Consider the following 22,309-nt stretch of genomic DNA (forward strand, 5'->3'; position numbering starts at 1 on the left):
CTCTTTCAGATGTACCTGGTCCTCCTGACAAGCCAAGAGTCACCAAGATTGACACAACTGAAATGTCTCTGACATGGTTGTCACCAGCTTCTGATGGTGGCAGTCCAATTACAGGCTATATCATTGAAAAGAAAGAAGGTTACTCTACTTTCTGGTCTAAGGCTGCCAAATTGTCATCACCTAGCACGTCAGCAATAGTGACAGGTCTACGTGAAGGCACAGACTATCAGTTCAGAGTGGCTGCAGAGAACAGAGCTGGTGTTGGTAAATACAGTGAACCATCAGATCCAAAGACAGCTAAACCACCATATGGTAAGTAGCAATACTTTGTACTTTGCATGTACTCTGAGTCAATAATGTGAAGAACCCTAGTAACAGATAGGGGTAAAAATGGTGGCAGTTGCATTTCAAGTCAATACACTCGGTGTTTTTGAGAATTACTGTAATACAGAGGTAGAAACATGGTATCTAATTCTAACTAATATTTGTTTGGAATTTTGGTAAATTAACTTGAAATTGGGACTTTTGATAAATATTACATAGTCATGTTACATATAATAAAGACACTAAAACTTGCAAGAATGAAGTCAAAACACTTTTGATCATGGCATTTTTCACCATATTTATTATTTACTATAACAGATGTGCATGGACCATTTGATCAGCATATTAAAATATTGTATGTATTTCACAGATGTTCCTGGACCACCTGGTCGCCCACGAATCATCAACATTGATGCTACTGAGATGACTATCACCTGGGTTCCACCAGAATCCGATGGTGGAAGTCCAGTCACTAACTACATTGTAGAGAAGTTTGATGTCGGCAGAGCAAGATGGACCAAAGCTCACCGTGAAAAGATCACTAATACTACATACACAGTGGTAGATTTGGTGGAAGGTAATGAATACCAGTTCAAAGTAGCTGCTGAGAACAAAGCAGGACTTGGACCATTCAGTGAACCAAGTGAAAAGAAAATGGCAAAACCACCTTATGGTAAGCAAGATACTGTTTTGGCTCATCCTTTGAGATATTTAAATATCAATACATACATTTATTGAAAAGTTTTGACAAGGAAAAGAATCAATCCTAAACTTATTGCACCAGGGATCTTTTGGTGTATTTTTATAGACTTATGAAAAATGATAATCCCATTTGATGAATAGTTTTGTAAAGGAATATAAAACACTCCTGATCTTGTAGTGTGAGGTAGACTGTATTGTGGTGACTCACTATTAGGTGAACACTATTACTATGAAAGAGAAACTTGGGAAAAGTGGTATAATAAGGAATTTGTTAAATGGATCTCCTTGGTATAAAAACAATTATGTTGAAAAACTTACAAGTAAATTGTTTGTAGCATGGGTCTGTTAAACTGTTGGGAATTGTTAAGTTTGGAGAAGTAGAACTGAGCACAAAACAAAGTAGCTGATTATTATGTCCATCATATTTGCTTCATTAGATGTGCCTGGTCCTCCAGGAAAGCCCAAGATCTCAGACATAACATCCACAGCTATGACACTGACCTGGACTGAACCTGAAACTGATGGTGGTGCAAGAATCACCAGATATGTTGTGGAAAGAAGAGAAAAGTTCAGTACTCGTTGGCTTAAAGTGACTCCAGATGACATCACAGACAAAACATACAGAGTGACAGAACTGATCGAAGGAAATCAGTATGAATTCAGAGTGTTGGCAGAGAACAAGGCTGGCTTTGGTTTACCAAGTCAACCTTCATCACCAACAGTAGCCAAACCACCATATGGTAAGCTGAACTAATAGATTATAAAAACAAACATTCTCTGCTTTCTTGGCTAAACTACTCTCCCCTATTATAATGGCATAAAGGAATATCTTCATCTGGCCAAGCTTTTGCTGATGAATTTTCATGTATTTTTTCCTTCTCATTGTCTGCAGTAATTTAAGTAAGATAACTGCCATAAGAATGTGGCCAGTTTTACATTTAAGTGGTGCTTTTACAGGGATTCTGCTGTCAAATATCTATACTAACCAACCTTGATACTGTAATGAACCTTGCAAATAGTGTATATTGTAACACATCACACTTTAATAACCTGATAACATGTCACAGTGAATTATATACAGTGATCACAGTGCTTTCTTTGGGTGACTTTTCTGTCAAAGCTGGTATGTTCTTGAGTATATGTTTGGTGTAACATGCTTGTAATGGTTTATGTATAATGCTTGCTTCTTCTTCTTCTGCCTCTTCTTTTTCCATATCAGATAAACCAGGCACACCTGGTCAACCTGAGATTTCTCAAGTCTCAGACAAATCTATGACTCTTAAATGGACTGCACCTCCATCAGACGGCGGTAGTCCTATCTTCAACTATGTTGTTGAGAAGAAAGACAAGTTTAGTCCTAGATATGTAAGAGTCAATGACTACCATGTGTCTGAAACCAACTACATTGTCACTGGACTGCAGAAAGGCAATGAATATGAGTTCAGAGTTAGTGCTGAAAACAAAGCTGGTATTGGTAGACCAAGTCCCTCAACCAAGCCTAAGGTGGCCAAACCACCTTATGGTAAGCCTTGAACTTGACTTAGCATGCCTTATGTAGATTAGTGTGCATGCTGTAGAAAGTATCATAGAAGCTTTCAAGTAGTGACTAAGTAGATTCGACGCTCTTCATCATCAGTTTGTAATACCTGTATGTTTTTTGTATCTACAGATGTACCAGATTGCCCAGATGTACCAATCATGGAAGAAATCAAACCAACTTCTCTGACCCTCACATGGTCTGCACCAAAGGACGACGGTGGATCTCCTGTTGCTGGTTATGTGGTTGAGAAAAGAGAGAAATATAGTAACAGATGGGTGAGAGAAACTCCTGTTACTGTAACAGACACAGCATTGACTGTCAAAGACCTTAAGGAAGGTGTAGACTATGAGTTCCGTGTTCTTGCTGAGAACAAGGCTGGTACTGGTAAACCAAGTAATCCAGCTGCTTTGAAACTATCCGTACCAGAACCACCTAGCAAGCCAGAAATCTTTGAAGTTACAGCTACATCTGTGTCACTTCACTGGAACCCACCAGAATCAGATGGTGGTGCTAGAATTACTGGCTACATGGTTGAAAGAAGAGACACAACTAAGGATCGCTGGGTGAGAGCAACAAGAACATCAGTTAAAGAAACCAGATTCAAGGTACCAGACCTTACCAAGGGTACAGAATACGAATTCAGAGTGACTGCTGAAAACAGTGTAGGTGTTGGTGAGCCAAGCAAACCATCAGAACCAGTGGTAGCCAAACCTCCATATGGTGAGTACAGATGATCTTTATTATTTGCAGTGATTTTCTTACTATGTTTGTTTTATAGGGTTATGCATATTGTATACATCAATCTCAGAATGTGTGTGCAGAAACAGTAAGCTGTTATTTTTCCCTACAGGTACACTGGAAAGATATTGAAATCATGTCTGTTATTCTTCCATATTCTTTCGTTTTTCCTCAACTTTACACGAGACAGTTATAGCAATACTTGATCCTGTATGTTTTCTAGATGTTCCTGGTCCTCCTGGCACTCCAGAGACATCCAACATAACAAGGAGTGCCATGACATTGACCTGGACAGCTCCTAAATCTGACGGTGGTAACAAGATTACTAACTACATTGTTGATAAGAAGGAAAGATTTTCTTCCCGATGGGTACCTGCTGCCAAAACACCTAACTTGACATGCATAGTGACAAATCTAAGAGAAAACTCAGAGTATGAATATCGTGTCAGTGCTTTGAACGATGCTGGTATTGGTGCACCTAGTGAGCCATCTCAGCCAACTCGAGCAAAGGATCCTTACAGTAAGTGGCTTGCATGCCACTGTCTTCATACTGAACTCTTATGCTCACTTGCATGGTTTTCCTCAGGATCTGTTATAATCATGATATTGTGAACTTAACAGTCTACTTTCAAAGCTCAACTAGTCTGTCTTTCTTTTACGGTTTTGGTTCCTGTTTTGCCCTGACTGAAAGGTTAACATCAATGGCATCAGTTGTTGCATGGATTATCAGTCTAACAATATCTACACAGTGTTGTTGCATGCTTGATGTATTCTTTGAATATGACATCTTCAGAAGTTTTTTCAGCATGAACTCAGTGTGTAATACCTGACTGAGAAAGTTTTATTCTATCTATGGAAATGTTTCTAACAATGGTGTCCAGTATCCAGGTGACAATACCTTGTCTATAAGTATGTTTGACATACAAATCCTTTGCAGCGTGATGGTGATCCAAGATGTTTGTTGTTTTGCAGTTACTTTCTGTGTTCTTACAACTGCATGTTTAGGCATGGACTGTCTTTGGTCAGTACATGCAATTTATGACTATGTGATGTCATCTTTCTACAATAATTCCCTGGTCTTTCTCTTGTCAGCTGTACCTGATTCTCCTCATAATCCTAAGGTGACAAATGTCACTCATAACTCTGTGACTCTTACATGGATGCCTCCTAAATCCGATGGTGGAAGTCCAATCCTCGGATACATAGTTGAACGTAAAGAACAGTTTGGTTTGAAATGGATGAAGGCAAACACAACCAGAGTTGTTGATACAACATTCACTGTCACAGAACTCAGAGAAGGGTCTGAGTATCAATTCAGAGTCTCAGCAGAAAACAAAGCAGGTGTCAGCAAACCAAGTGATATTACACCCTCAGTCAAGGTTAAACATCCCTATGGTAAGAGGAGTCTTCTTTTGGCATGTCTGTATATGCATGCAACCATGTGGTACGTCTTACCAAAACTTTCTTCTTAGAAAACAGAACAAGTCTAGACTAACATAAAATGAATGATTTCCCTCCAGGCAGTATACTTTTCTCTTGCAGATACACGGAAAAGGAGTTTTTCAACACAAGATGATAAACTCTGCTAAAAAATGATTCTTTGTTATAATTTTTCAGATGTACCTGGTGCCCCTGATAAACCTACTATTGTTTCAACCACCTCATCATCTGCCAATCTACAATGGTCACCCCCATTGTCTGATGGTGGATCACTAATTACTGGCTATGTCGTGGAAAAGAAAGAGGAATTCTCATCAAGATGGACAAATGCAACACAATACTCAGTGTCAGAACCACATTGCACTGTTAGGGAACTCACAGCAGGATCAAGATATGAGTTCAGAGTTGCAGCTGAAAATAAGGCCGGTGTTGGTAAACCAAGTCCATCAACAGGATCTGTTGTCATCAAACTACCATATGGTAAGTCTTTCATCTCAGTACCATCAAGTAAGTTTATTCTAGGTATGATACCGATGTCAGGTCTGCCTTAATTCTTCTATTCACTACTTCCTGCACATGTATATTCCAAACACTTTCTTATCAAGGATGTTACATAAGACATTCTGTCTATCTGTGTGGTTATCTGTCAATCTGGCTCTATCTCTGTATGTCAGTAGGTCTGTCTGTCCATCTGTCAATGTGTCTCTGTCTGTCTTCTACATGAATCTTTTCATAACATCATCTTCAAACTCTGTCTTATCAAAGTATCCATATGACAATGTCTAGTCCATCTTCATTTTTTTCACTTCCACTTTTTTCAACCACAGTACAAACATTTTGTCATACACATGACTTGTTATTGTTACTTTTTGTATCAATACATACTTCACTTTGCATTATTCCATCTTCTCCTATCTTCTTCTTATCACATCATCTTTTCATTGCACCTCTCTCCAAACCTTACACTAGATGTACCCGGCAGTCCCAGTAAACCCACCATTACTGCTACAACAGCCAGGAGTATTTCACTAACATGGAAGCCACCTAAAGATGATGGTGGTAGTCCGATCACTGGCTACATCGTTGAACAGAAAGAATCATTCAGTGCTAGATGGACTGTAGGAGATAAATGCACAGAAACCTCTTCAACAGTACACAGTTTAACAGAACACTCTGAATATCAGTTCCGCATTGTTGCTGAAAATAAGGCTGGAGTTGGCAAACCTGGTGAACCTTCAGATATCACAGCAGCCAAACCACCATACACTGTACCAGATGCACCAGAAAGAGTGACAGTCACAGCGGCTACAGGTTCCACCATCTCTCTGAAATGGTCCAGACCTGCGTCTGATGGAGGATCACCTGTCACTGGTTACATCGTGGAAAGACGTGAACGATATGGAAACTGGATGAGAGTCAATATGACAGCAATTCAAGAGACATCTATCATTGCAGATCATCTCAGAGAAGGTGCAGAGTATGAATTAAGAGTTGCAGCTGAAAACAAAGTTGGTACTGGTAAATTTAGTGAGCCTACCCCTCCCACTATTGCCAAACCACCATATGGTAAGTTGTTGCCCAACACACTGCCCAAACTCTCTCATTTCTCTCATTTTGTCTTCATCTTATTTCTTTGCACTGTTCATTCATACTGTCGTCTTCTTCTTACTGTCATATGTTCTGTTATTTCTCTCCACTCACCTCAGATATACCTGGTCCTCCAGGCAGACCCGACATCACCAATATCAATGCACATGAAATGACACTAACTTGGACTCCACCTGAGTTTGATGGTGGTAGTCAGGTCACTGGCTATATAGTTGAAATGCAGGAGACTGCAAAACACAGGTGGACTAAAGCCACCTTTACACCCATAATGGAAACCACTTTGACTGTGACTGAGTTAGTCACGGGTCTAGAATACAGATACCGTGTAAGTGCAATCAATGCTGCAGGAGTTGGTAAACCAAGTCCAGACTCAGCAGCAAAGATAGCCAAACCACCATACGGTAAGTGAGCTACGAGATGAATGGTGGTTCAAATAATAATAATAACTAAACTACATCTGCCCGCCAGTAGTCAAACAGAATGCTAATTTAAGTAAAGTTATGGGTATAGTCTAAAAATGCATGGTTGCATACATAATATTTGTTTTTGACATTTAATTCATGTATTTAGACTTTGCTTGTTTTAACATTCATTTTATTGTCAAGGAAAGGAATGGCTTTCGTCTTCAATATAGTGGTAAGGTTTTGTATGATAACTGCCACATTTGATATTTGGACTGCATTTTCCTACATTAAAGTAAAATAAATTAGACTATGTATTGTGATAAATATGAGCATGGTACCATTTATTTTACAGTAGTTAAGAATAACTATTTTGTTTTATTTCTTTTAAACTTGGCTGTTTTCATTAAAGATAGCCTTGTATCATTTTGATGTTGAATGAATGTTAGTTGTGTAGTAAGTTATTTCCATTACTTACAGAGAATCAATCAGTCGTTTCTTGTTGAGTTCCTTTGAACATAATGTACTTAATTCAGGTGTTTTACATATTGTTTTGATTTGGATTGATTGATTGATTGATTGATTGATTGATTGATTGATTGATTGATTGATTGATTGATTGATAATTTCCCTTAACCAAGTATATTTCAATTATACTTGCAATGTACTTGAAATTGAAAGAAGTATACCTGTAGTATGAAATAAGTATACTTTAAGTATACCTTTCTACACGCCATTTTGGTAAGGTCTCTCTGAATAGGAATTTATACCATTTATTGATAATTTTGATTTAGATGTTCCTGGACCACCTGGAAGACCTAAAGTAACCAAAGCAGACAGCAAATCAATGTCACTTATATGGACCCTACCAGATAACGATGGAGGAAGCAGGATTACTGGTTACGTTGTTGAGAAACGTGAAAGATTTGGCAGATGGGCACGTGCAACAAGAGAGACTGTATTAGAGACCTCGGTAACAGTCACAGAGCTTATTGAAAATCATGAATATGAGTTCCGTGTTGCTGCTGAAAACAAAGCTGGCGTCGGTGAACCCAGCGAACCATCTGAACCTAGAATTGCGAAACCACCGTATGGTAAGTACAGATTTTGTGTTGCAGGATTATTGGTGCTGCATGACAACAGCATGAAGGAAATAACTTTCTAATGTGTATAATACTACTATAAGGTAGGTAAGAGGAGCATGGTCTTATGGTGATTACATTCAGGTAGGTTTGTGAGTGAAAAATGGCATGTGTGGAGATGTGACTGTTATCATATAATTTATGCATGACCTGGCATAGTAATTATGCAAGGTATACATTTACTATAATAGTGATACAAGCTGTTATATTACAGTATATGTAATGCATCCTTATGTGATACATTTAGTTTGCTTCCAAGGTAATGACAAAAAACAAGGGTGTCAACCGACAGTTTTCCTTATTCTAATGTTGCATATTTTTCTTTGAAATATATGATTTGGTATGTTTTAATATGATATACATATTTTTTTAAGCATGTCATAATCATATATGGAAAGACATAACCATATTTTATGATGGAATAATATATTTTAGTTTGCAATAAAATGAAGAGCAGTTATTATATTTTGTTTTAATTACATTTAATGTTTTGTTGCTGAAATTGTAGCAATCAGTGCCTGTATATTGATTTTATAACTATAAGGGAGTTTCATAGCATTCTGAAAAACTTGATTGTAAAAATGAACCTTTGAATGACTAATTGTGACTTTACATGATCATGGTGATTTTTTAAATGCCAGATGTCAGGTATCATTTCAGTACAAAGTGAAGAATCTGTTCTTTCAAAACTTAACAGATACACAGTCAGCCAAAATGTAGAATCAGAAAATCGATTTTTGTACTCATTCCTTTCTTAAGATAAAATGAAACTCCCAGCAACAAGTGTAATATTTGCCTGAAAGTAATGCTTGCGAGTTGGTTTGGCCTGTTGACTTAGTTTGTCATTTGGATGTGAAAAAAAAAACATGTTCAGTTTACGTTAAGTCATGCCGAATATCTGCTACCTTGGTGCAGACGTACCTAGTCCACCAGGCTCACCATCTGTGAGTGAAGTCACTGCCACTTCCATGACACTCCACTGGACTGAACCAGAGAGTGACGGTGGAGCTCCAGTCACTGGCTACTTTGTGGAGAAGAAGGAACAGTTTACATCAAGATGGACTAAAGCCAATCTAACATCAACAAAAGATACAACACTTAGAGTTACTGATCTACGAGAGAACAGTGAATACCAGTACCGTATTTTAGCCGAGAATAAAGCTGGACTCAGTAATCCAAGCCAACCATCAAGAAGCGTTGTGGCTAAACCTCCATATGGTAAGTAGCAAACTTCAGTAAAAAATCATCCTGATATTTCGTATTTTTGAGATCTCGATGTGTACAAGTTCTTGATAGAGATTGAAGCAACTTTGTATTCCTTATTTACAGGTTTGCCAGGTGAGCCCAGTGAACCAAGGATCACTGCTGTCGACAGTACAGAAATGACTCTGACCTGGTCACCACCAGTTGATGATGGTGGTAGCCCTGTTACAGGATACTACATTGAACGTAAAGACACATTCTCAACAAGGTGGGTGAGAGCCAACAGAGAAGCTGTAGTGGACACAACATTCACAGTGAAAGGTCTCACTAAGGGAACAGCATACCAGTACAGAGTCAGTGCAGAAAATAAGGCTGGTATTGGTAAACACAGTGATGCATCTGCCTCCAGGATTGCTAAACCACCATATGGTAAGTACTATAGCCATCTTCTCAAATTGTTCACTTTATACATCCCCTTTCAATGACTGAAATTTTTACAAATATCTATGGAGTACAGTACAAGTATTACCCCTGGCACAGATGTAGAATAGTAGAGTCTATTAATACTTTGTCACTCCTTGGGTGAATAAAATCCTGCCACTAAGCATTCAGGATTAAATCCTTCACACAACAATTCTTGTCCTACGTGGTACCCATTTACACAGCTTAGTCGACTTAGACGACTATGGTTCAAGACTTCAAAATTCAAATCAGAAACAAGTGGCAGCAGTAATGATTGACAAGTAATGTGTAAATAATGAAACCTTTCTAATTATTTGATTTATATTTCCACACTACCATATGGAAATGTCTTCTAGTCTTAGAACATATATGCTAAATTAAGACCAAGACTTATTCCGCCATTAGCAATATCAGACTGAGTATATTTCTGTGTTTTGTTTTCAGATGAACCAGATGCTCCTGGCACTCCACAGATTTCAAATGTGAACAAGACCAACATGACACTAACATGGACTGCTCCTAAGTCAGATGGTGGTGCTCCTATCACTGGATACATTATTGAAATGAAGGAAGGATATGGAATTAAGTATGTACAAATAAACTATGAACCTGTACTTGATCTGACTTACAAGGTGACCAAACTCACTGAGGGATCTCAGTACCAATTCAGAGTGGCAGCTGAGAACAAAGCTGGAGTAGGACAACCTAGTCATCCTTCTGAACCAACAGTTGCCAAATCACCTTATAGTATGTATCTGTACTTTATCTTCACTCCTTACATATACCTTTAAAAGTTTTCTTATTAGTGTGTAATCTTCAGCAGTAAATGAGTACAACAGCTTTGGTTTTTGACTAGTTTCACACATTAGAAAGTTTTTCAAAGACGTTAGATTCATATTATGTTGAAGAATATATTGGTCATGGTTCCTAAAATCAATAGTACAGTAAAATTTACCATTCAAAAGTAGTATATTTACTGACAAATTATGTGATCTTCACTTTCATATACTGAAACCCAATGTCAGTACACTGATATTGTTACTATGTATGCAGCAGTATTTCAAATAATAGAAGTGTGAATATGCTAGAAAAGTGTTAATCATTTTTAAAAATGCAGCAATGAAATTGAAATTATAAAGTGTATCAACACATTGAGCTCTCACTATGTGCTTATTCCTCTCTGAGAAGTAACATCAAATAATTGAGTTTTACAATTTTATTTTTAGATTTGGCCAGTCCACCTAGTAAACCTATAGTGTCCAATATAACTGAAACATCAATGACACTCTCATGGACAACACCATTATCAGATGGAGGAGCTCAAATCACTGGCTACTTTGTAGAGAAGCGTGAACGTTTCAGCACAAGATGGATAACAGTGAATACTGCCTCAATTACTGACACAAGATTTACAGTAACTGGACTGATTGAAGGAACTGAGTATGAATTCCGTGTCTGTGCAGAAAATGCAGCTGGTCTTAGTAAACCAAGTGACTCATCTGATGCTAAGGTTGCCAAACCACCATATGGTAAGTGTTACATTTCTGTAACTGTTGGAGATGTGACTGTTAAAAGTTTGGCAGTATAAACTGTTGTAGTGCATGTATGAAATATTTTTGTAGAAGCACTTTATCATAAACGGCTTCACATGATCACAAGCATTTATTGTATCAATATATTCTTTTTTTCAAAAATTGATCATAACAAAGCTCATTTGTGCACTTCAACAGACGTTCCTGGACCACCTGGAAGTCCAACATTTGTGTCTGTTGATGCTACATCTATGACAATCACCTGGACACCACCTGTCTCAGATGGAGGTGCCACAATAACAGGCTACAGCATTGAGAAACGAGACACAGATAAAGCAAGATGGACATTGGCAACTAGGAGACCAGTACAAGATCTAACTTACACTGTGACTGACCTCATTCAGAACACAAGATATGAGTTCCGTGTGAGTGCTGAAAACAAAGCTGGAGTTGGCAAACCAAGTTATCCATCAGATTCAAGAGTTGCCAGACCTCCATATGGTAAGACTGATTTTTATCAACCATCAAGTGAAAATATACTAATTTAGGGAAATGACAGTATTACCAGCTGGACAGGATACTTTCAACGCTATCTACTTCTACTTTGATTTGACTTTTTGAAATCCTGTCGACCATTGAATGGCGAAGTACTACTTCAGAGTCACATTAAAATTAAATTCTTACTATTAAATACCTTGAAATATATATAATCAGTATCACTGGTGTTGCGCGATTCAGTATTCAATATATATTTTTAAAATGTAAACTATTTCTTGCATGATTCGGCATCATGATCACGACACCAGTGCTTGTATAATTTGTACCTGACATTTCCAATGACAATGACAAATGAAAATCTACAACATTACTCAGCTTGAAATACATAATACAATCTACTGTTCATAGTTGATGTTGTATAACTTCTGTACCATAACACATAATTGCAGATTCCCCAGATGCACCAGGAAGACCACAAATCACCAAAGTAGACAGCACTGAAATGACATTAACTTGGACTGCACCTGCTTCAGATGGAGGCAGTCCAATCATGTCCTATGTTGTTGAAACCAAGGAATCCTATGCTACAAGATGGCATGTAGTTAAGTCTAATATACTGGAAGCAGTGTGTACTGTCACTAATCTGAAGGAAGGTTCTACCTATGAATTCAGAGTTATGGCATTGAACAAGGCAGGACTTGGCAAACCTAGTGAACCATCCAAGGCAACAGTTGCCAAACCACCATATGGTAAGATGTACAACATTTCAACATTTAAGCATGACTGCATCATATTTTATGTCATTATCAAAAAGTGAAACAAAATTGTTCTGTGTTTAGACTTATAATGAGTACAAATTTAACATCTTGATTTTTTTGACTAGATTACATTTTAGTGGACTTTTTTCATGAAGTGTGATTTGAATTTCTAAAATATTTAAAACTATGACTATACATAAAATACTTATGGCTCATGACAAAATAGAAATTAATAAATCAATCTCATATGGTATGATTTTCTAATTTGCATATTACATCCTTGTTGCAGATGTTGCTAGTGCACCTGGTGAACCTAAGGTATCTAACATTACCAGCACTTCAGTGACACTAACATGGACACCACCTGCATCTGATGGTGGCAGTAAGATAACAGGATATCTGATTGAAAAGAAAGATAGATTTGCAACCAGATGGAGCAAGGCAGAACAACTAACAACTGCAGTAACAACCACCAAGATTCATAAACTGGCTGAAAACAATGTCTATGAATTCAGAGTACTTGCTGAGAACAAGGCTGGCTTTGGTGCACCAAGTGAACCATCGGAGCCAGTTACTCCAAAACCAAAATATGGTAAGTGAATTTATGAGTTCTGAGAGCCTTGGTGACCAATTTGTCTGAAAATCAAAGTAGTTTGTATCACCCAAAACTTTCCCATCTAGAAGCTTTTTCTTGGTCCTGTTGAAGATATTTCAGAAAATAGTTGTTTGCCATCATTGCATTCAAGGATATTGTCAGTCTATCAATTTCCCATAAAGTTTAAACACAGTGTTTTGGCAGCCAATTTTAAGAATGAGATAACGATACATTTTGAGACCGATGTGTTCTCTATATTATGTATTAAAAAAATTAACATGGTAACTTCCCTTCCCCTTCTTTTCTTTGCTTTTTAATGGAGAATTGGATGGCTAATGTTAAGTAACAGCAGAATTTACAACTTTTATTTCTGAGTTGCATACCTTTATATACAACTGATCATCTGTGTTCATTACAGTTGTACCTGATGCTCCTGGTGTACCATCCGTTACTGAAACCAGCAGTGATAGAATGACACTAACCTGGACATCACCAGATCATGATGGCGGTGCACCAGTTACTGGATACATGGTTGAGAAACGTGATGTCAGGACTAGTAGATGGACCAAGGCCTACAGAGATGCAGTACCAAACACTAAATGTATTGTCAAAGATCTGATTGAAGACAACAAGTATGAGTTTAGAGTGTCTGCTGTCAATGCTGCTGGTGTGGGTAAAGCTAGTGAACCATCAGCTACAAGAATTGCTAGACCTCCATATGGTAAGGAAAAACATGATTTAAGTATCTGTGTAGTGTGAATGCTCTTGACGTGGTGTTTGTGCCAAAATAAAGCAGACAGAAAATTAAGTCACTTTCAGTGGTAAATTCTGAATATAGGTAAAGCCATAGTTAGTAGAGGCAGATTTATTTTAAAACAATGCATTTACTCACAAAATCGGTAGGGCTAAAAAGTAGGCTAAAAAGTATAAAGTACACTGTAGTCAAAAAATCACATTCACCAAAAAAAATTGAAGCCAAAATGTGAAAAATTGTCTTCATACCTAGAGTACAGGAATGAAAATAGTCTTGGCACTTCATGTGTTTCTAAGATTATGTAAACTTCTTGTCTTCTAGATGTGCCTGGTGCTCCAGGTAAACCTGTAATCAAGGCTGTTGACAGCACAAGGATCACGTTGTCATGGACACCACCAAAATCAGATGGTGGCAGCAAGATCCTGGGCTACATCATTGAAAGACAAGACAAGCGCAGTGAACGCTGGGTGAAGGCAAATAGAGAACTTGTAAGAGATATACCTTACACAGTTACACATCTCATTGAAGGTACTGAATATGAGTTTAGAGTGTTAGCAGAGAACAAGGCTGGTGTCGGAGCACCCAGTGAACCATCAGATCTTACCAAAGCTAAACTGCCATATGGTAAGTTCATTATTTGATATTATGTGAATCATATGTTGTATCAATGAAAGAGTTGTTTGTGTCTGCTTGTGTCTGTATCAGGGTGAGTGATTGGAAGAGTGGATGGGTGGAGGAAGATAAGTAGATCAGATGGATGAATACATGGATGAATGGATGATAGATGGGAAGAATGGAGAAGGGGGAATGATGGCGAGATGGAGGTGAAAGAGAAGGATGGATTGATGGATAGGTGACTGGGATGATGGATGGATGAATGTAGATTAAAAACTTCAAAATCAGAGAGAAACATGTGAAACACTGTGTTCATGTGAACAATAGTTAACAATATGTATGTGATGATTACGTTGTCATTTGTACTATACGGTAATAAGACAATCAAAACATGAATGAAAAAATAGTTGTAACCATGCCTCACAGTAATACTGCAGACAACCATTATAACATACTATTTCACCACAACTATTAATACTTGACCTTGTTGTCCTGCCCAGATCCCCCAGGACCACCTGACATGCCACACATTGTTGATGTGTCTGCCAAGACCATGACTTTAACCTGGACGCCACCTAGATCTGATGGTGGTGCACCTATCACTGGATACTATGTAGAGAAGAGAGACCAGGTTGCTGCCAGATGGGTCAGAGTCAACAGATACAGCATTGCTGAAACTACCTTGACTGTAACAGATCTGAGAGAAGGACATGAGTATGAATTCAGAATTACAGCAGAAAACAAAGCTGGTCTTGGTGAACCTAGTGTACCTGCTGGTCCAAGAGTAGCTAGACCACCATATGGTAAGTTTGATATTAAACATAGGAAAGCAATGTTACTTAATTACAATGTAATAATACACATTCTAATGTAAGGCAAAGAATAATAATTGGGAGGGAGGGGGTGCTCTGGGGATGTGCTTTGTGCAGCATGTCTATGCTGTGAGGTCTGCGGTTTTCTTGCTTTTTCTCAAACAGATCGGGTTCTCTTTAAGTGTCCAAGTCACCAGTGGTCATGTTTACTGAATGATTATTGGTGAAGAACCATTTCATAGTAAGTTTCAGGAGATGATGTTTCTCTTAATCTTTGATTAAAAGAATTACGTACAGGAAGTAACATTCATAATTTTGTAACAATTTCAGATGTACCAGGTGTACCTGGAACACCAGATGTGATAGACGTGACTGCTAGAACCATCACCATTCGTTGGCAACCACCAGTCTCAGACGGTGGTAGTCCAATCACTAGCTATATCATTGAAAAGAAGGAAGCTTTCACCAGCAGATGGACATTTGTTAACAAAGTACCAGAGATGGCATTTACTGTCACTGGTTTACATGAAAGCCATGAGTATGAATTCAGAGTTGCAGCTGAGAACAAAGCTGGTATTGGTAGACCAAGTAATCCATCAGTACCTACAGTTGCTAAACCACCATATGGTAAGTTTTAATTGGGTTACTAGTTAGGTTGTCTTCAGTAGATGAGTACAGATATGGCTTGAATCTTTTACATAATATATACAGTTTCACATCTCAGCAGGCCTTGTCAAGAATTTTGTAATTTAGTAACAAGTTTTTGAAATCCTTGATGTGAAATTTAACCAAGCTTTGTATGACTTCAAAAACATTATTTTACAAAAAAATTCGTTGTGGACATTAGATGTTCCCATTTGTTTTGTACACTTTGGCAATATTGTAAAAAGAAAATTGATTTCAAAGGACAGAGGTTTTTCTTCACAAATTTTGAAGATTTTTTGGTCATGTATCCTTTTTTTAGCACAACTGAACTGAAAGGTTCAGTAGTGCTATAGGCATGGCAAAGTGTCTGTCTGTCTGTCTGTGTGTGTGTGTGTATGTGTGTAAACAACTTAAAGTCAAAAACTGCTGGACCGATTGCTTTGATATTTGGTGGTCATGTTACTTCTGGTGTCTAGTTGGGAAATTGTTCAAATGAAAGTGATTGCATCAGGGATGTGGGTTTTGGGTCAAAAAATGTGATTTTTGGTCAAAAAACTTAAACTCAGAAACTACTGGGCAGATTGGTGCGAAATTTGGTGGGAACATTCTTAAGGGGGTGTAAAGTAAGATTTGTTCATGACGGGATGATTCCATCAGTGATATGCAAATTAGGGCTGAAAATGTGTCTTTTTGGTTAAAAATCTATAATTCCAAAACCACTGAGCAGATTGGGCTGAAATTTAATGGAAATGCATTTAGGGATGTATGGACAAAGATATGTTAAGCATACCATGATTCCATGAGTGATATGGAATTAAGGTGTAAAAATGTGAATTTTGGTCAAAACTTATATCTCAAAAAATACTAAGTGAATGAGTTTGAAACTTGGTGAGATGTTTCTAGAAGTGTTATTCTTTGTCATTGCTTTTCCTCAAAAATCTTCAACTCTGAAATTACCCAGTAGATTGAGCTTAACTTTGTTGAGAATGTGTAGATTTGTCCTCATTAATAGCTGACACAGTGAGAACAGTACATTGTTAATTAATGTTTACTTTACTATTTCCTCTGGTGGTAAAGCCTGTAGCATGGCCAGTTTGGTTTATGACTGGATTATGTAATATATTGTAAGACAGCTGTTTCATCACCTACCCATATAAACTGAATGTAGCTGGCTTTTACAATATTACAATAAGACAACCAAGAAAGATAAACCTGTTACATTGGTATGACTTGGTTCCAAATTGATTTTAAAAAATAAAGAAGTACAAAACCTTGTAGACACATCCCTTTAAAGTTTGATTAGGATGTTGCTATACTTGTCTTGTACACTTCCAACATAGGATGGCTGGATTATGATGATGGAAATTAGGTATGAAAATTTTGTTTTGGTTACAACTTTAAATCTTCAAAAAATTATATATCTATCATTGCCCTGAACATGAAGTTGTGCGGCAACGCAATATTTGTGCTATTTTCAATATATGCAATTTACTTTCTATTTTACTAGATGTACCTGGTCCACCTAGCACTCCAACAGTCAGTGACATCACTGAGAATTCTATGACCCTTACTTGGAGAGCACCCACCTCAGATGGTGGTAGTGAAATCACAGGTTACTACATTGAAATGAAGGAGAAGTACGCTTACAGATACACTGTTGTAAACCCTGTACCTACATTGGAGATGACTTACACAGTTACTGGACTGGTATCTCATTCTGAGTATGAGTTCCGTATTGTAGCTGAAAACAAGGGTGGTGTTGGTCAACCTAGTCAATCATCAGCACCAAAGGTTGCTAAACCTCCCTATGGTAAGCAGACTGAACACAGTACTACATGGATGATATACTATCTAATAAAGTTACTTAGTATCAGCATGGTTGTCTGAGTCAATTTTTAATATGTTTATTTTTTATTATTTTTATTTTTTGTGAAATGTTAACTGTTTAAATAGTTTTATGCTAGATTAAACTGTCTGTTTTGAATAAAATAGATATGCTGTTATTGGAAAACTTAGCAATATACTCTAGCCATGTTATAACAAATGTGTGCATTGGCAGACTTTTAAAGGTAATGGTGGGGAGGAAGAGTTATCAAAAGGTAATGATGGGGGGGGGGGGGGGGGAGAGATAACAGAAGACTCAATAAATCAGTCTGCCTGGGAAGTGGTACCAAAATATCAAATACAGTGCTGATGAACCATAGCTTGAAATGTTTAGAATAACTTTATTTTCAACGAATGAAATAATATTATGTCAAATACAATTTGTTATAACAAGGCTATTGTATTGCTAATGTTTTATGTTCATTTTATATCAAGATTTGTTTTATTAAGCAATCATTATTGGCTGAAATAATTTGCAAGATTTTTTTATTTTAATTTATGAAGCATTTGCTTGAACTTAAGTTCTTGTTCTCTGTGCCTGTAAATAAAATAGATTTTGTTTTATTTTAATAAGGCTTATATCATAAATAAGCTGCATGCATATACATAGTAACGAAAGTTTATAAATGTCGTGCATTGATATGTGCTAGGTTGTTTGTTTTATATATTTTAGGTTGTGATGTTCTTTTTTAATGTTAAGTTAACAGAAACTGAACTATCGTGGTAATTGTTATAATATGTAAATATAATTTGATGAGTTTGTTTATTTTTTAGTTTCCGTTCGACTATATGACATTGTGTGTTCGTATAAATATATTTTGATGAGTTTGTTTGTTTCTTAGTTCTGTTTGAGTATATGTGTGTTTGTATGTATGTGTATATGTTTGATAACTCCAATAAGCATGGCAGCAGTTAATGACTGCATGCAGTGTTTAATGTTCTGCATGGTATAGCCTTTACTAACAGGTAAGTACCTAGATTAAATATTTGCATACTATTGTAATGATACAGATGTACCTGGTGCACCTGGTCGACCAGATGTTAATAACATCTCAAAGACAACCATGACATTGACTTGGAGACCACCAGATTCAGATGGTGGTAGCAAAATCACTGGTTACATCATAGAAAAGAAAGACAAATTCAGTATTGTGTGGGAGAAAGCTCACAGAGATGATATTTACGATACTAAGCATACTATAACTGATTTGAAGGAAGGTAAAGAGTATGAGTTTAGAGTTAGTGCTGTCAACAAAGCTGGTATCAGTCAACCCAGTCAGCCATCACTAACTAAACTGGCAAAGGCACCTTATGGTAAGTAATTCATTGTACAGTCATTTCTGTTATCAATGGTAGAAAAATGTTGGTTTTATCAGTTACATGCTGCTCTGTGGACAAGTATGGAGAACAGTGGACTGACTTTATACTGTATAAACATATATTGCAATCAAGCTAGAAATTGATGTTCATTATTCCACACTTGATATTGACTTTGTATCATTCTGTATCCATATCCATGGTGAACCGCAATGAATACTCTTTCTGCAAACAAATTTTGTTATTTATTGCATTTTGCCATTAAAATCTGGTTGTGGTACTTGTGTACATTTTTCCTCTCGTTTCCTAGCTAAGATTTTGATTTCAGCTTTTGTATTTTTACTTTAGTTTTTCCACAGATAATCTGTTCGTTTACAGTATGATATAATGTTTGATGTTTTCTCAAATCAAAATTAAAGAACTGTATACATACAAAGGAATCTCAGATATAGACCAACCAATAGTAATAGTATTGCGCATACACTGCACATGTACTAAAATATACTGTACTTAAAGTACACTTAAAGTATATTAGAAGTATACTTATTTGTGACATAAGTATTATCAATATAAACTTTAAATATAATTTAAGTATACTTAAATTATACTTGGTGAACAGGAAAAAACATTCTATATATAGAATATAGAACATCAAAAATATACTTAAAGTATACTTGTTAGCAATGGTATATGTACCTACAGGCAGCAGGTAATGAAGTCACTATACACCTTTCAAACAGCAATGTCATTTTTCATTTTGAATTAGACTAAATTTAAAATATTTCAAACAACTTTTACTGTGTATGTTTGTCCTAACTCCATTGCAGCCCATAAGTTATAAGTTATCTCATCACTAACTTGAAATGATTTCAAATTTTCAGACGTACCAGATGCACCTGGCACTCCAGTCTTATCCAATGTCACAAACAACGCCATGACTTTGACCTGGACAAAACCTTTATCAGATGGAGGTGCTCCAATCACAGGCTACATCATTGAGAAATCAGAGAGATTCTCTACTCACTGGACCAGAGTTAACATTGATGCTGTACACACAACAACATACACTGTACAAGACCTGAGAGAGGGTGTTGATTACTCCTTCCGTGTGGCTGCCGAAAACAAAGCTGGCGTAGGTAAACCAAGTAAACCAACTGATCCTAGGACAGTTGCTGGTAAGTAATATTTTGTGTAGTATGTGTGGTGTTTGGTAACGGGTGAAGGTGGTGGGTCCGTTATTTTGTTTGGTGGGGGAGGAGGTGGATGGTGTGCATAAATTATAATGATAATCAATGGAGCATTTATTAAAGACTTGTCATGATAATGAAATAAATCCAATCAAATAATTTTCAATATTTCTAGAAATCATTTGTGAATTTACTTTGGATTAATAAAGTTTATATTATTTTATTACCATTGAGCACAGCAATGATGTCAAAATATCATGACATACAATGTCATGTATTTAGATACAAAAAATTCTAGGTATTTTGACATGAAAAAAGTCTAAAGTTTATTAAATATATATATACCTGAATTTGATTACTTACATCTTGCTCCATTGATTTCATTTATAATGTAACACATCAACAGCAGTTGTGTTGCCATGACAACCAATACATAAACTGGTATGTATATAAAAACTTACGGGAGAGTTTATACTTGATCTAAAAAAAGCACATTGGGTTGTGTTTATTCATTGTGTTCACAGACTACAGCAACATTAATTGGGAGGAGCGTCCAATACTAAGTAGTCATGCAGCTGGTTTGTACAAAACTTACGTCAGTCCACGAGCTACTAAAGCTACCTCACCTTCCTACTACGAACTAGAACAGCGTCCAATTATCAGTCTCAATACAAGCATGAGACGAAGACTGACAGCAACGACAACTGACATTGCTGAGCATGGCATGTGTTTACTCATTCATATGGCCTTCGCATTTATAACAATAGTAACAATAAATAACTGCCATTGGATCCATTCCTCTGCCATCCCTTACCATTATTAATTTACTTTGTTTCTAAGGAATGAATTTCTTCAACTACCCAATAACATCATTTGACCATCCACATATAATTCTATTCCAATCCATCAATTAATCAATCAATCAATCAATCAATCAATTAATCAGTCAACCAATCAATGGCATGAAAAATGTTGATTATAATATGATTTAATATGCAAATGATAAGAATCAACTGAGATTTTGATTTGAATTATTTTGGCTGTTTTTCAAATGTCACATGCACTGCAGTGTGTTATTGACTTGATGTCGTGGAAACTTTTAAAAAGTTAAATCACAAGGACTGGTGTGCATAATATATGAAATTGTTGAATAGTCAAAACTGTCCATAATGAAGCAATGGATCACTAGAGATTACAGACAAATGTGTCATGTTATCCTCACATGCAATAAGCTATACGTCGAATTTGGAAAGGAATTTATCTGAGCATAAAGATCAACAAAAAGGGAAATTTTGTGCTGCCATGAACTGTTAAAAAAAATTAAAAGATGTGCTATGTTTAAAGAATAAAAGAGAATTAAAAAGATATTTAAGAAATGGCACATTTAGAGTTAGAAACTTCAGATCTCAAATCGGTACCCCCTCCCCTGAAAAAAAATTGTAAAAATTGTAAAAATTAAAAAAAAAAAAAAATTAAATTAAAAAAAAACTTATTTCATTTGCGCTTTGCTATTCATAGAATGTATTTGCTTGTTTTGTTAATTCATGATATGATGTGTCTTCCGGGATTGTTTTGACAAATTTCTCAATTTCATGCAAGTCCCTCTCCCCACGTAAATCCTACCCCTGCATCACAGCAATGAAGTTGTTTTCCTGTTCACAAATAAAACCGTGTGAAGTATAACCTTGCATAGTATTAATAAATGCAAGTTTTCTGTTTCAGTAAATTTAGAATTTTACAGAAACCACCAATAGCTGCAAGTGTGGTGTTGCAATACACACTATGCACAATACAGCACTTATATGTACTGACAGTGTGTCCACATTTTCCATGCGGTTCTGTTTCCAGCAATTGCGACTTTCTTCCATCCAGTGCTCAATGTAGTCAGGGCTTTTTTCCATCCATTCTTCAACGGTTTCAAGTAATTGAGACTCTTTCCATATCCATTCTTCAACTGTGTCCAGCAATTAATTGTTGTTCTTTTTTCATCTTATAATGTCTTGTATTAATGTGGCGTCTTTCCAGGTGATTAAGGTGATTTCTCAAGTTACAGGAAACTCCTATGTTATGAACAAAAATGTATTTTTGAGAACTTTAAAAAATTTATAATTATTTCTTGGAAATATCTGATGTTGGATTCCATCATCAAAAG

At 36.6% G+C, this 22,309-nt stretch overlaps 1 protein-coding gene across 1 annotated transcript in view; it reads left to right on the forward strand.

The window, feature by feature from the left end:
* The window catches only part of LOC144450678 (titin-like), a 450,019-nt gene that overhangs the window by 352,599 nt on the left and 75,111 nt on the right, over positions 1-22,309 (forward strand). Inside the window, exons 271-295 of the mRNA XM_078141331.1 lie at positions 10-312; positions 695-997; positions 1,464-1,766; positions 2,246-2,548; positions 2,696-3,286; positions 3,528-3,824; positions 4,397-4,699; positions 4,922-5,224; positions 5,714-6,310; positions 6,451-6,753; positions 7,548-7,847; positions 8,811-9,113; positions 9,225-9,527; positions 10,005-10,307; positions 10,787-11,089; positions 11,291-11,593; positions 12,040-12,339; positions 12,638-12,940; positions 13,362-13,664; positions 14,019-14,321; positions 14,813-15,115; positions 15,455-15,751; positions 17,277-17,579; positions 18,665-18,967; positions 19,852-20,145. Of these exons, the coding sequence (XP_077997457.1) occupies positions 10-312; positions 695-997; positions 1,464-1,766; positions 2,246-2,548; positions 2,696-3,286; positions 3,528-3,824; positions 4,397-4,699; positions 4,922-5,224; positions 5,714-6,310; positions 6,451-6,753; positions 7,548-7,847; positions 8,811-9,113; positions 9,225-9,527; positions 10,005-10,307; positions 10,787-11,089; positions 11,291-11,593; positions 12,040-12,339; positions 12,638-12,940; positions 13,362-13,664; positions 14,019-14,321; positions 14,813-15,115; positions 15,455-15,751; positions 17,277-17,579; positions 18,665-18,967; positions 19,852-20,145 (8,130 nt within the window). The remainder of the gene's footprint in view (positions 1-9; positions 313-694; positions 998-1,463; positions 1,767-2,245; positions 2,549-2,695; positions 3,287-3,527; positions 3,825-4,396; positions 4,700-4,921; positions 5,225-5,713; positions 6,311-6,450; positions 6,754-7,547; positions 7,848-8,810; positions 9,114-9,224; positions 9,528-10,004; positions 10,308-10,786; positions 11,090-11,290; positions 11,594-12,039; positions 12,340-12,637; positions 12,941-13,361; positions 13,665-14,018; positions 14,322-14,812; positions 15,116-15,454; positions 15,752-17,276; positions 17,580-18,664; positions 18,968-19,851; positions 20,146-22,309) is intronic.

This window comes from Glandiceps talaboti, chromosome 20, assembly GCF_964340395.1.
Source record: "Glandiceps talaboti chromosome 20, keGlaTala1.1, whole genome shotgun sequence".
Classification (NCBI taxonomy): domain Eukaryota; kingdom Metazoa; phylum Hemichordata; class Enteropneusta; family Spengelidae; genus Glandiceps; species Glandiceps talaboti.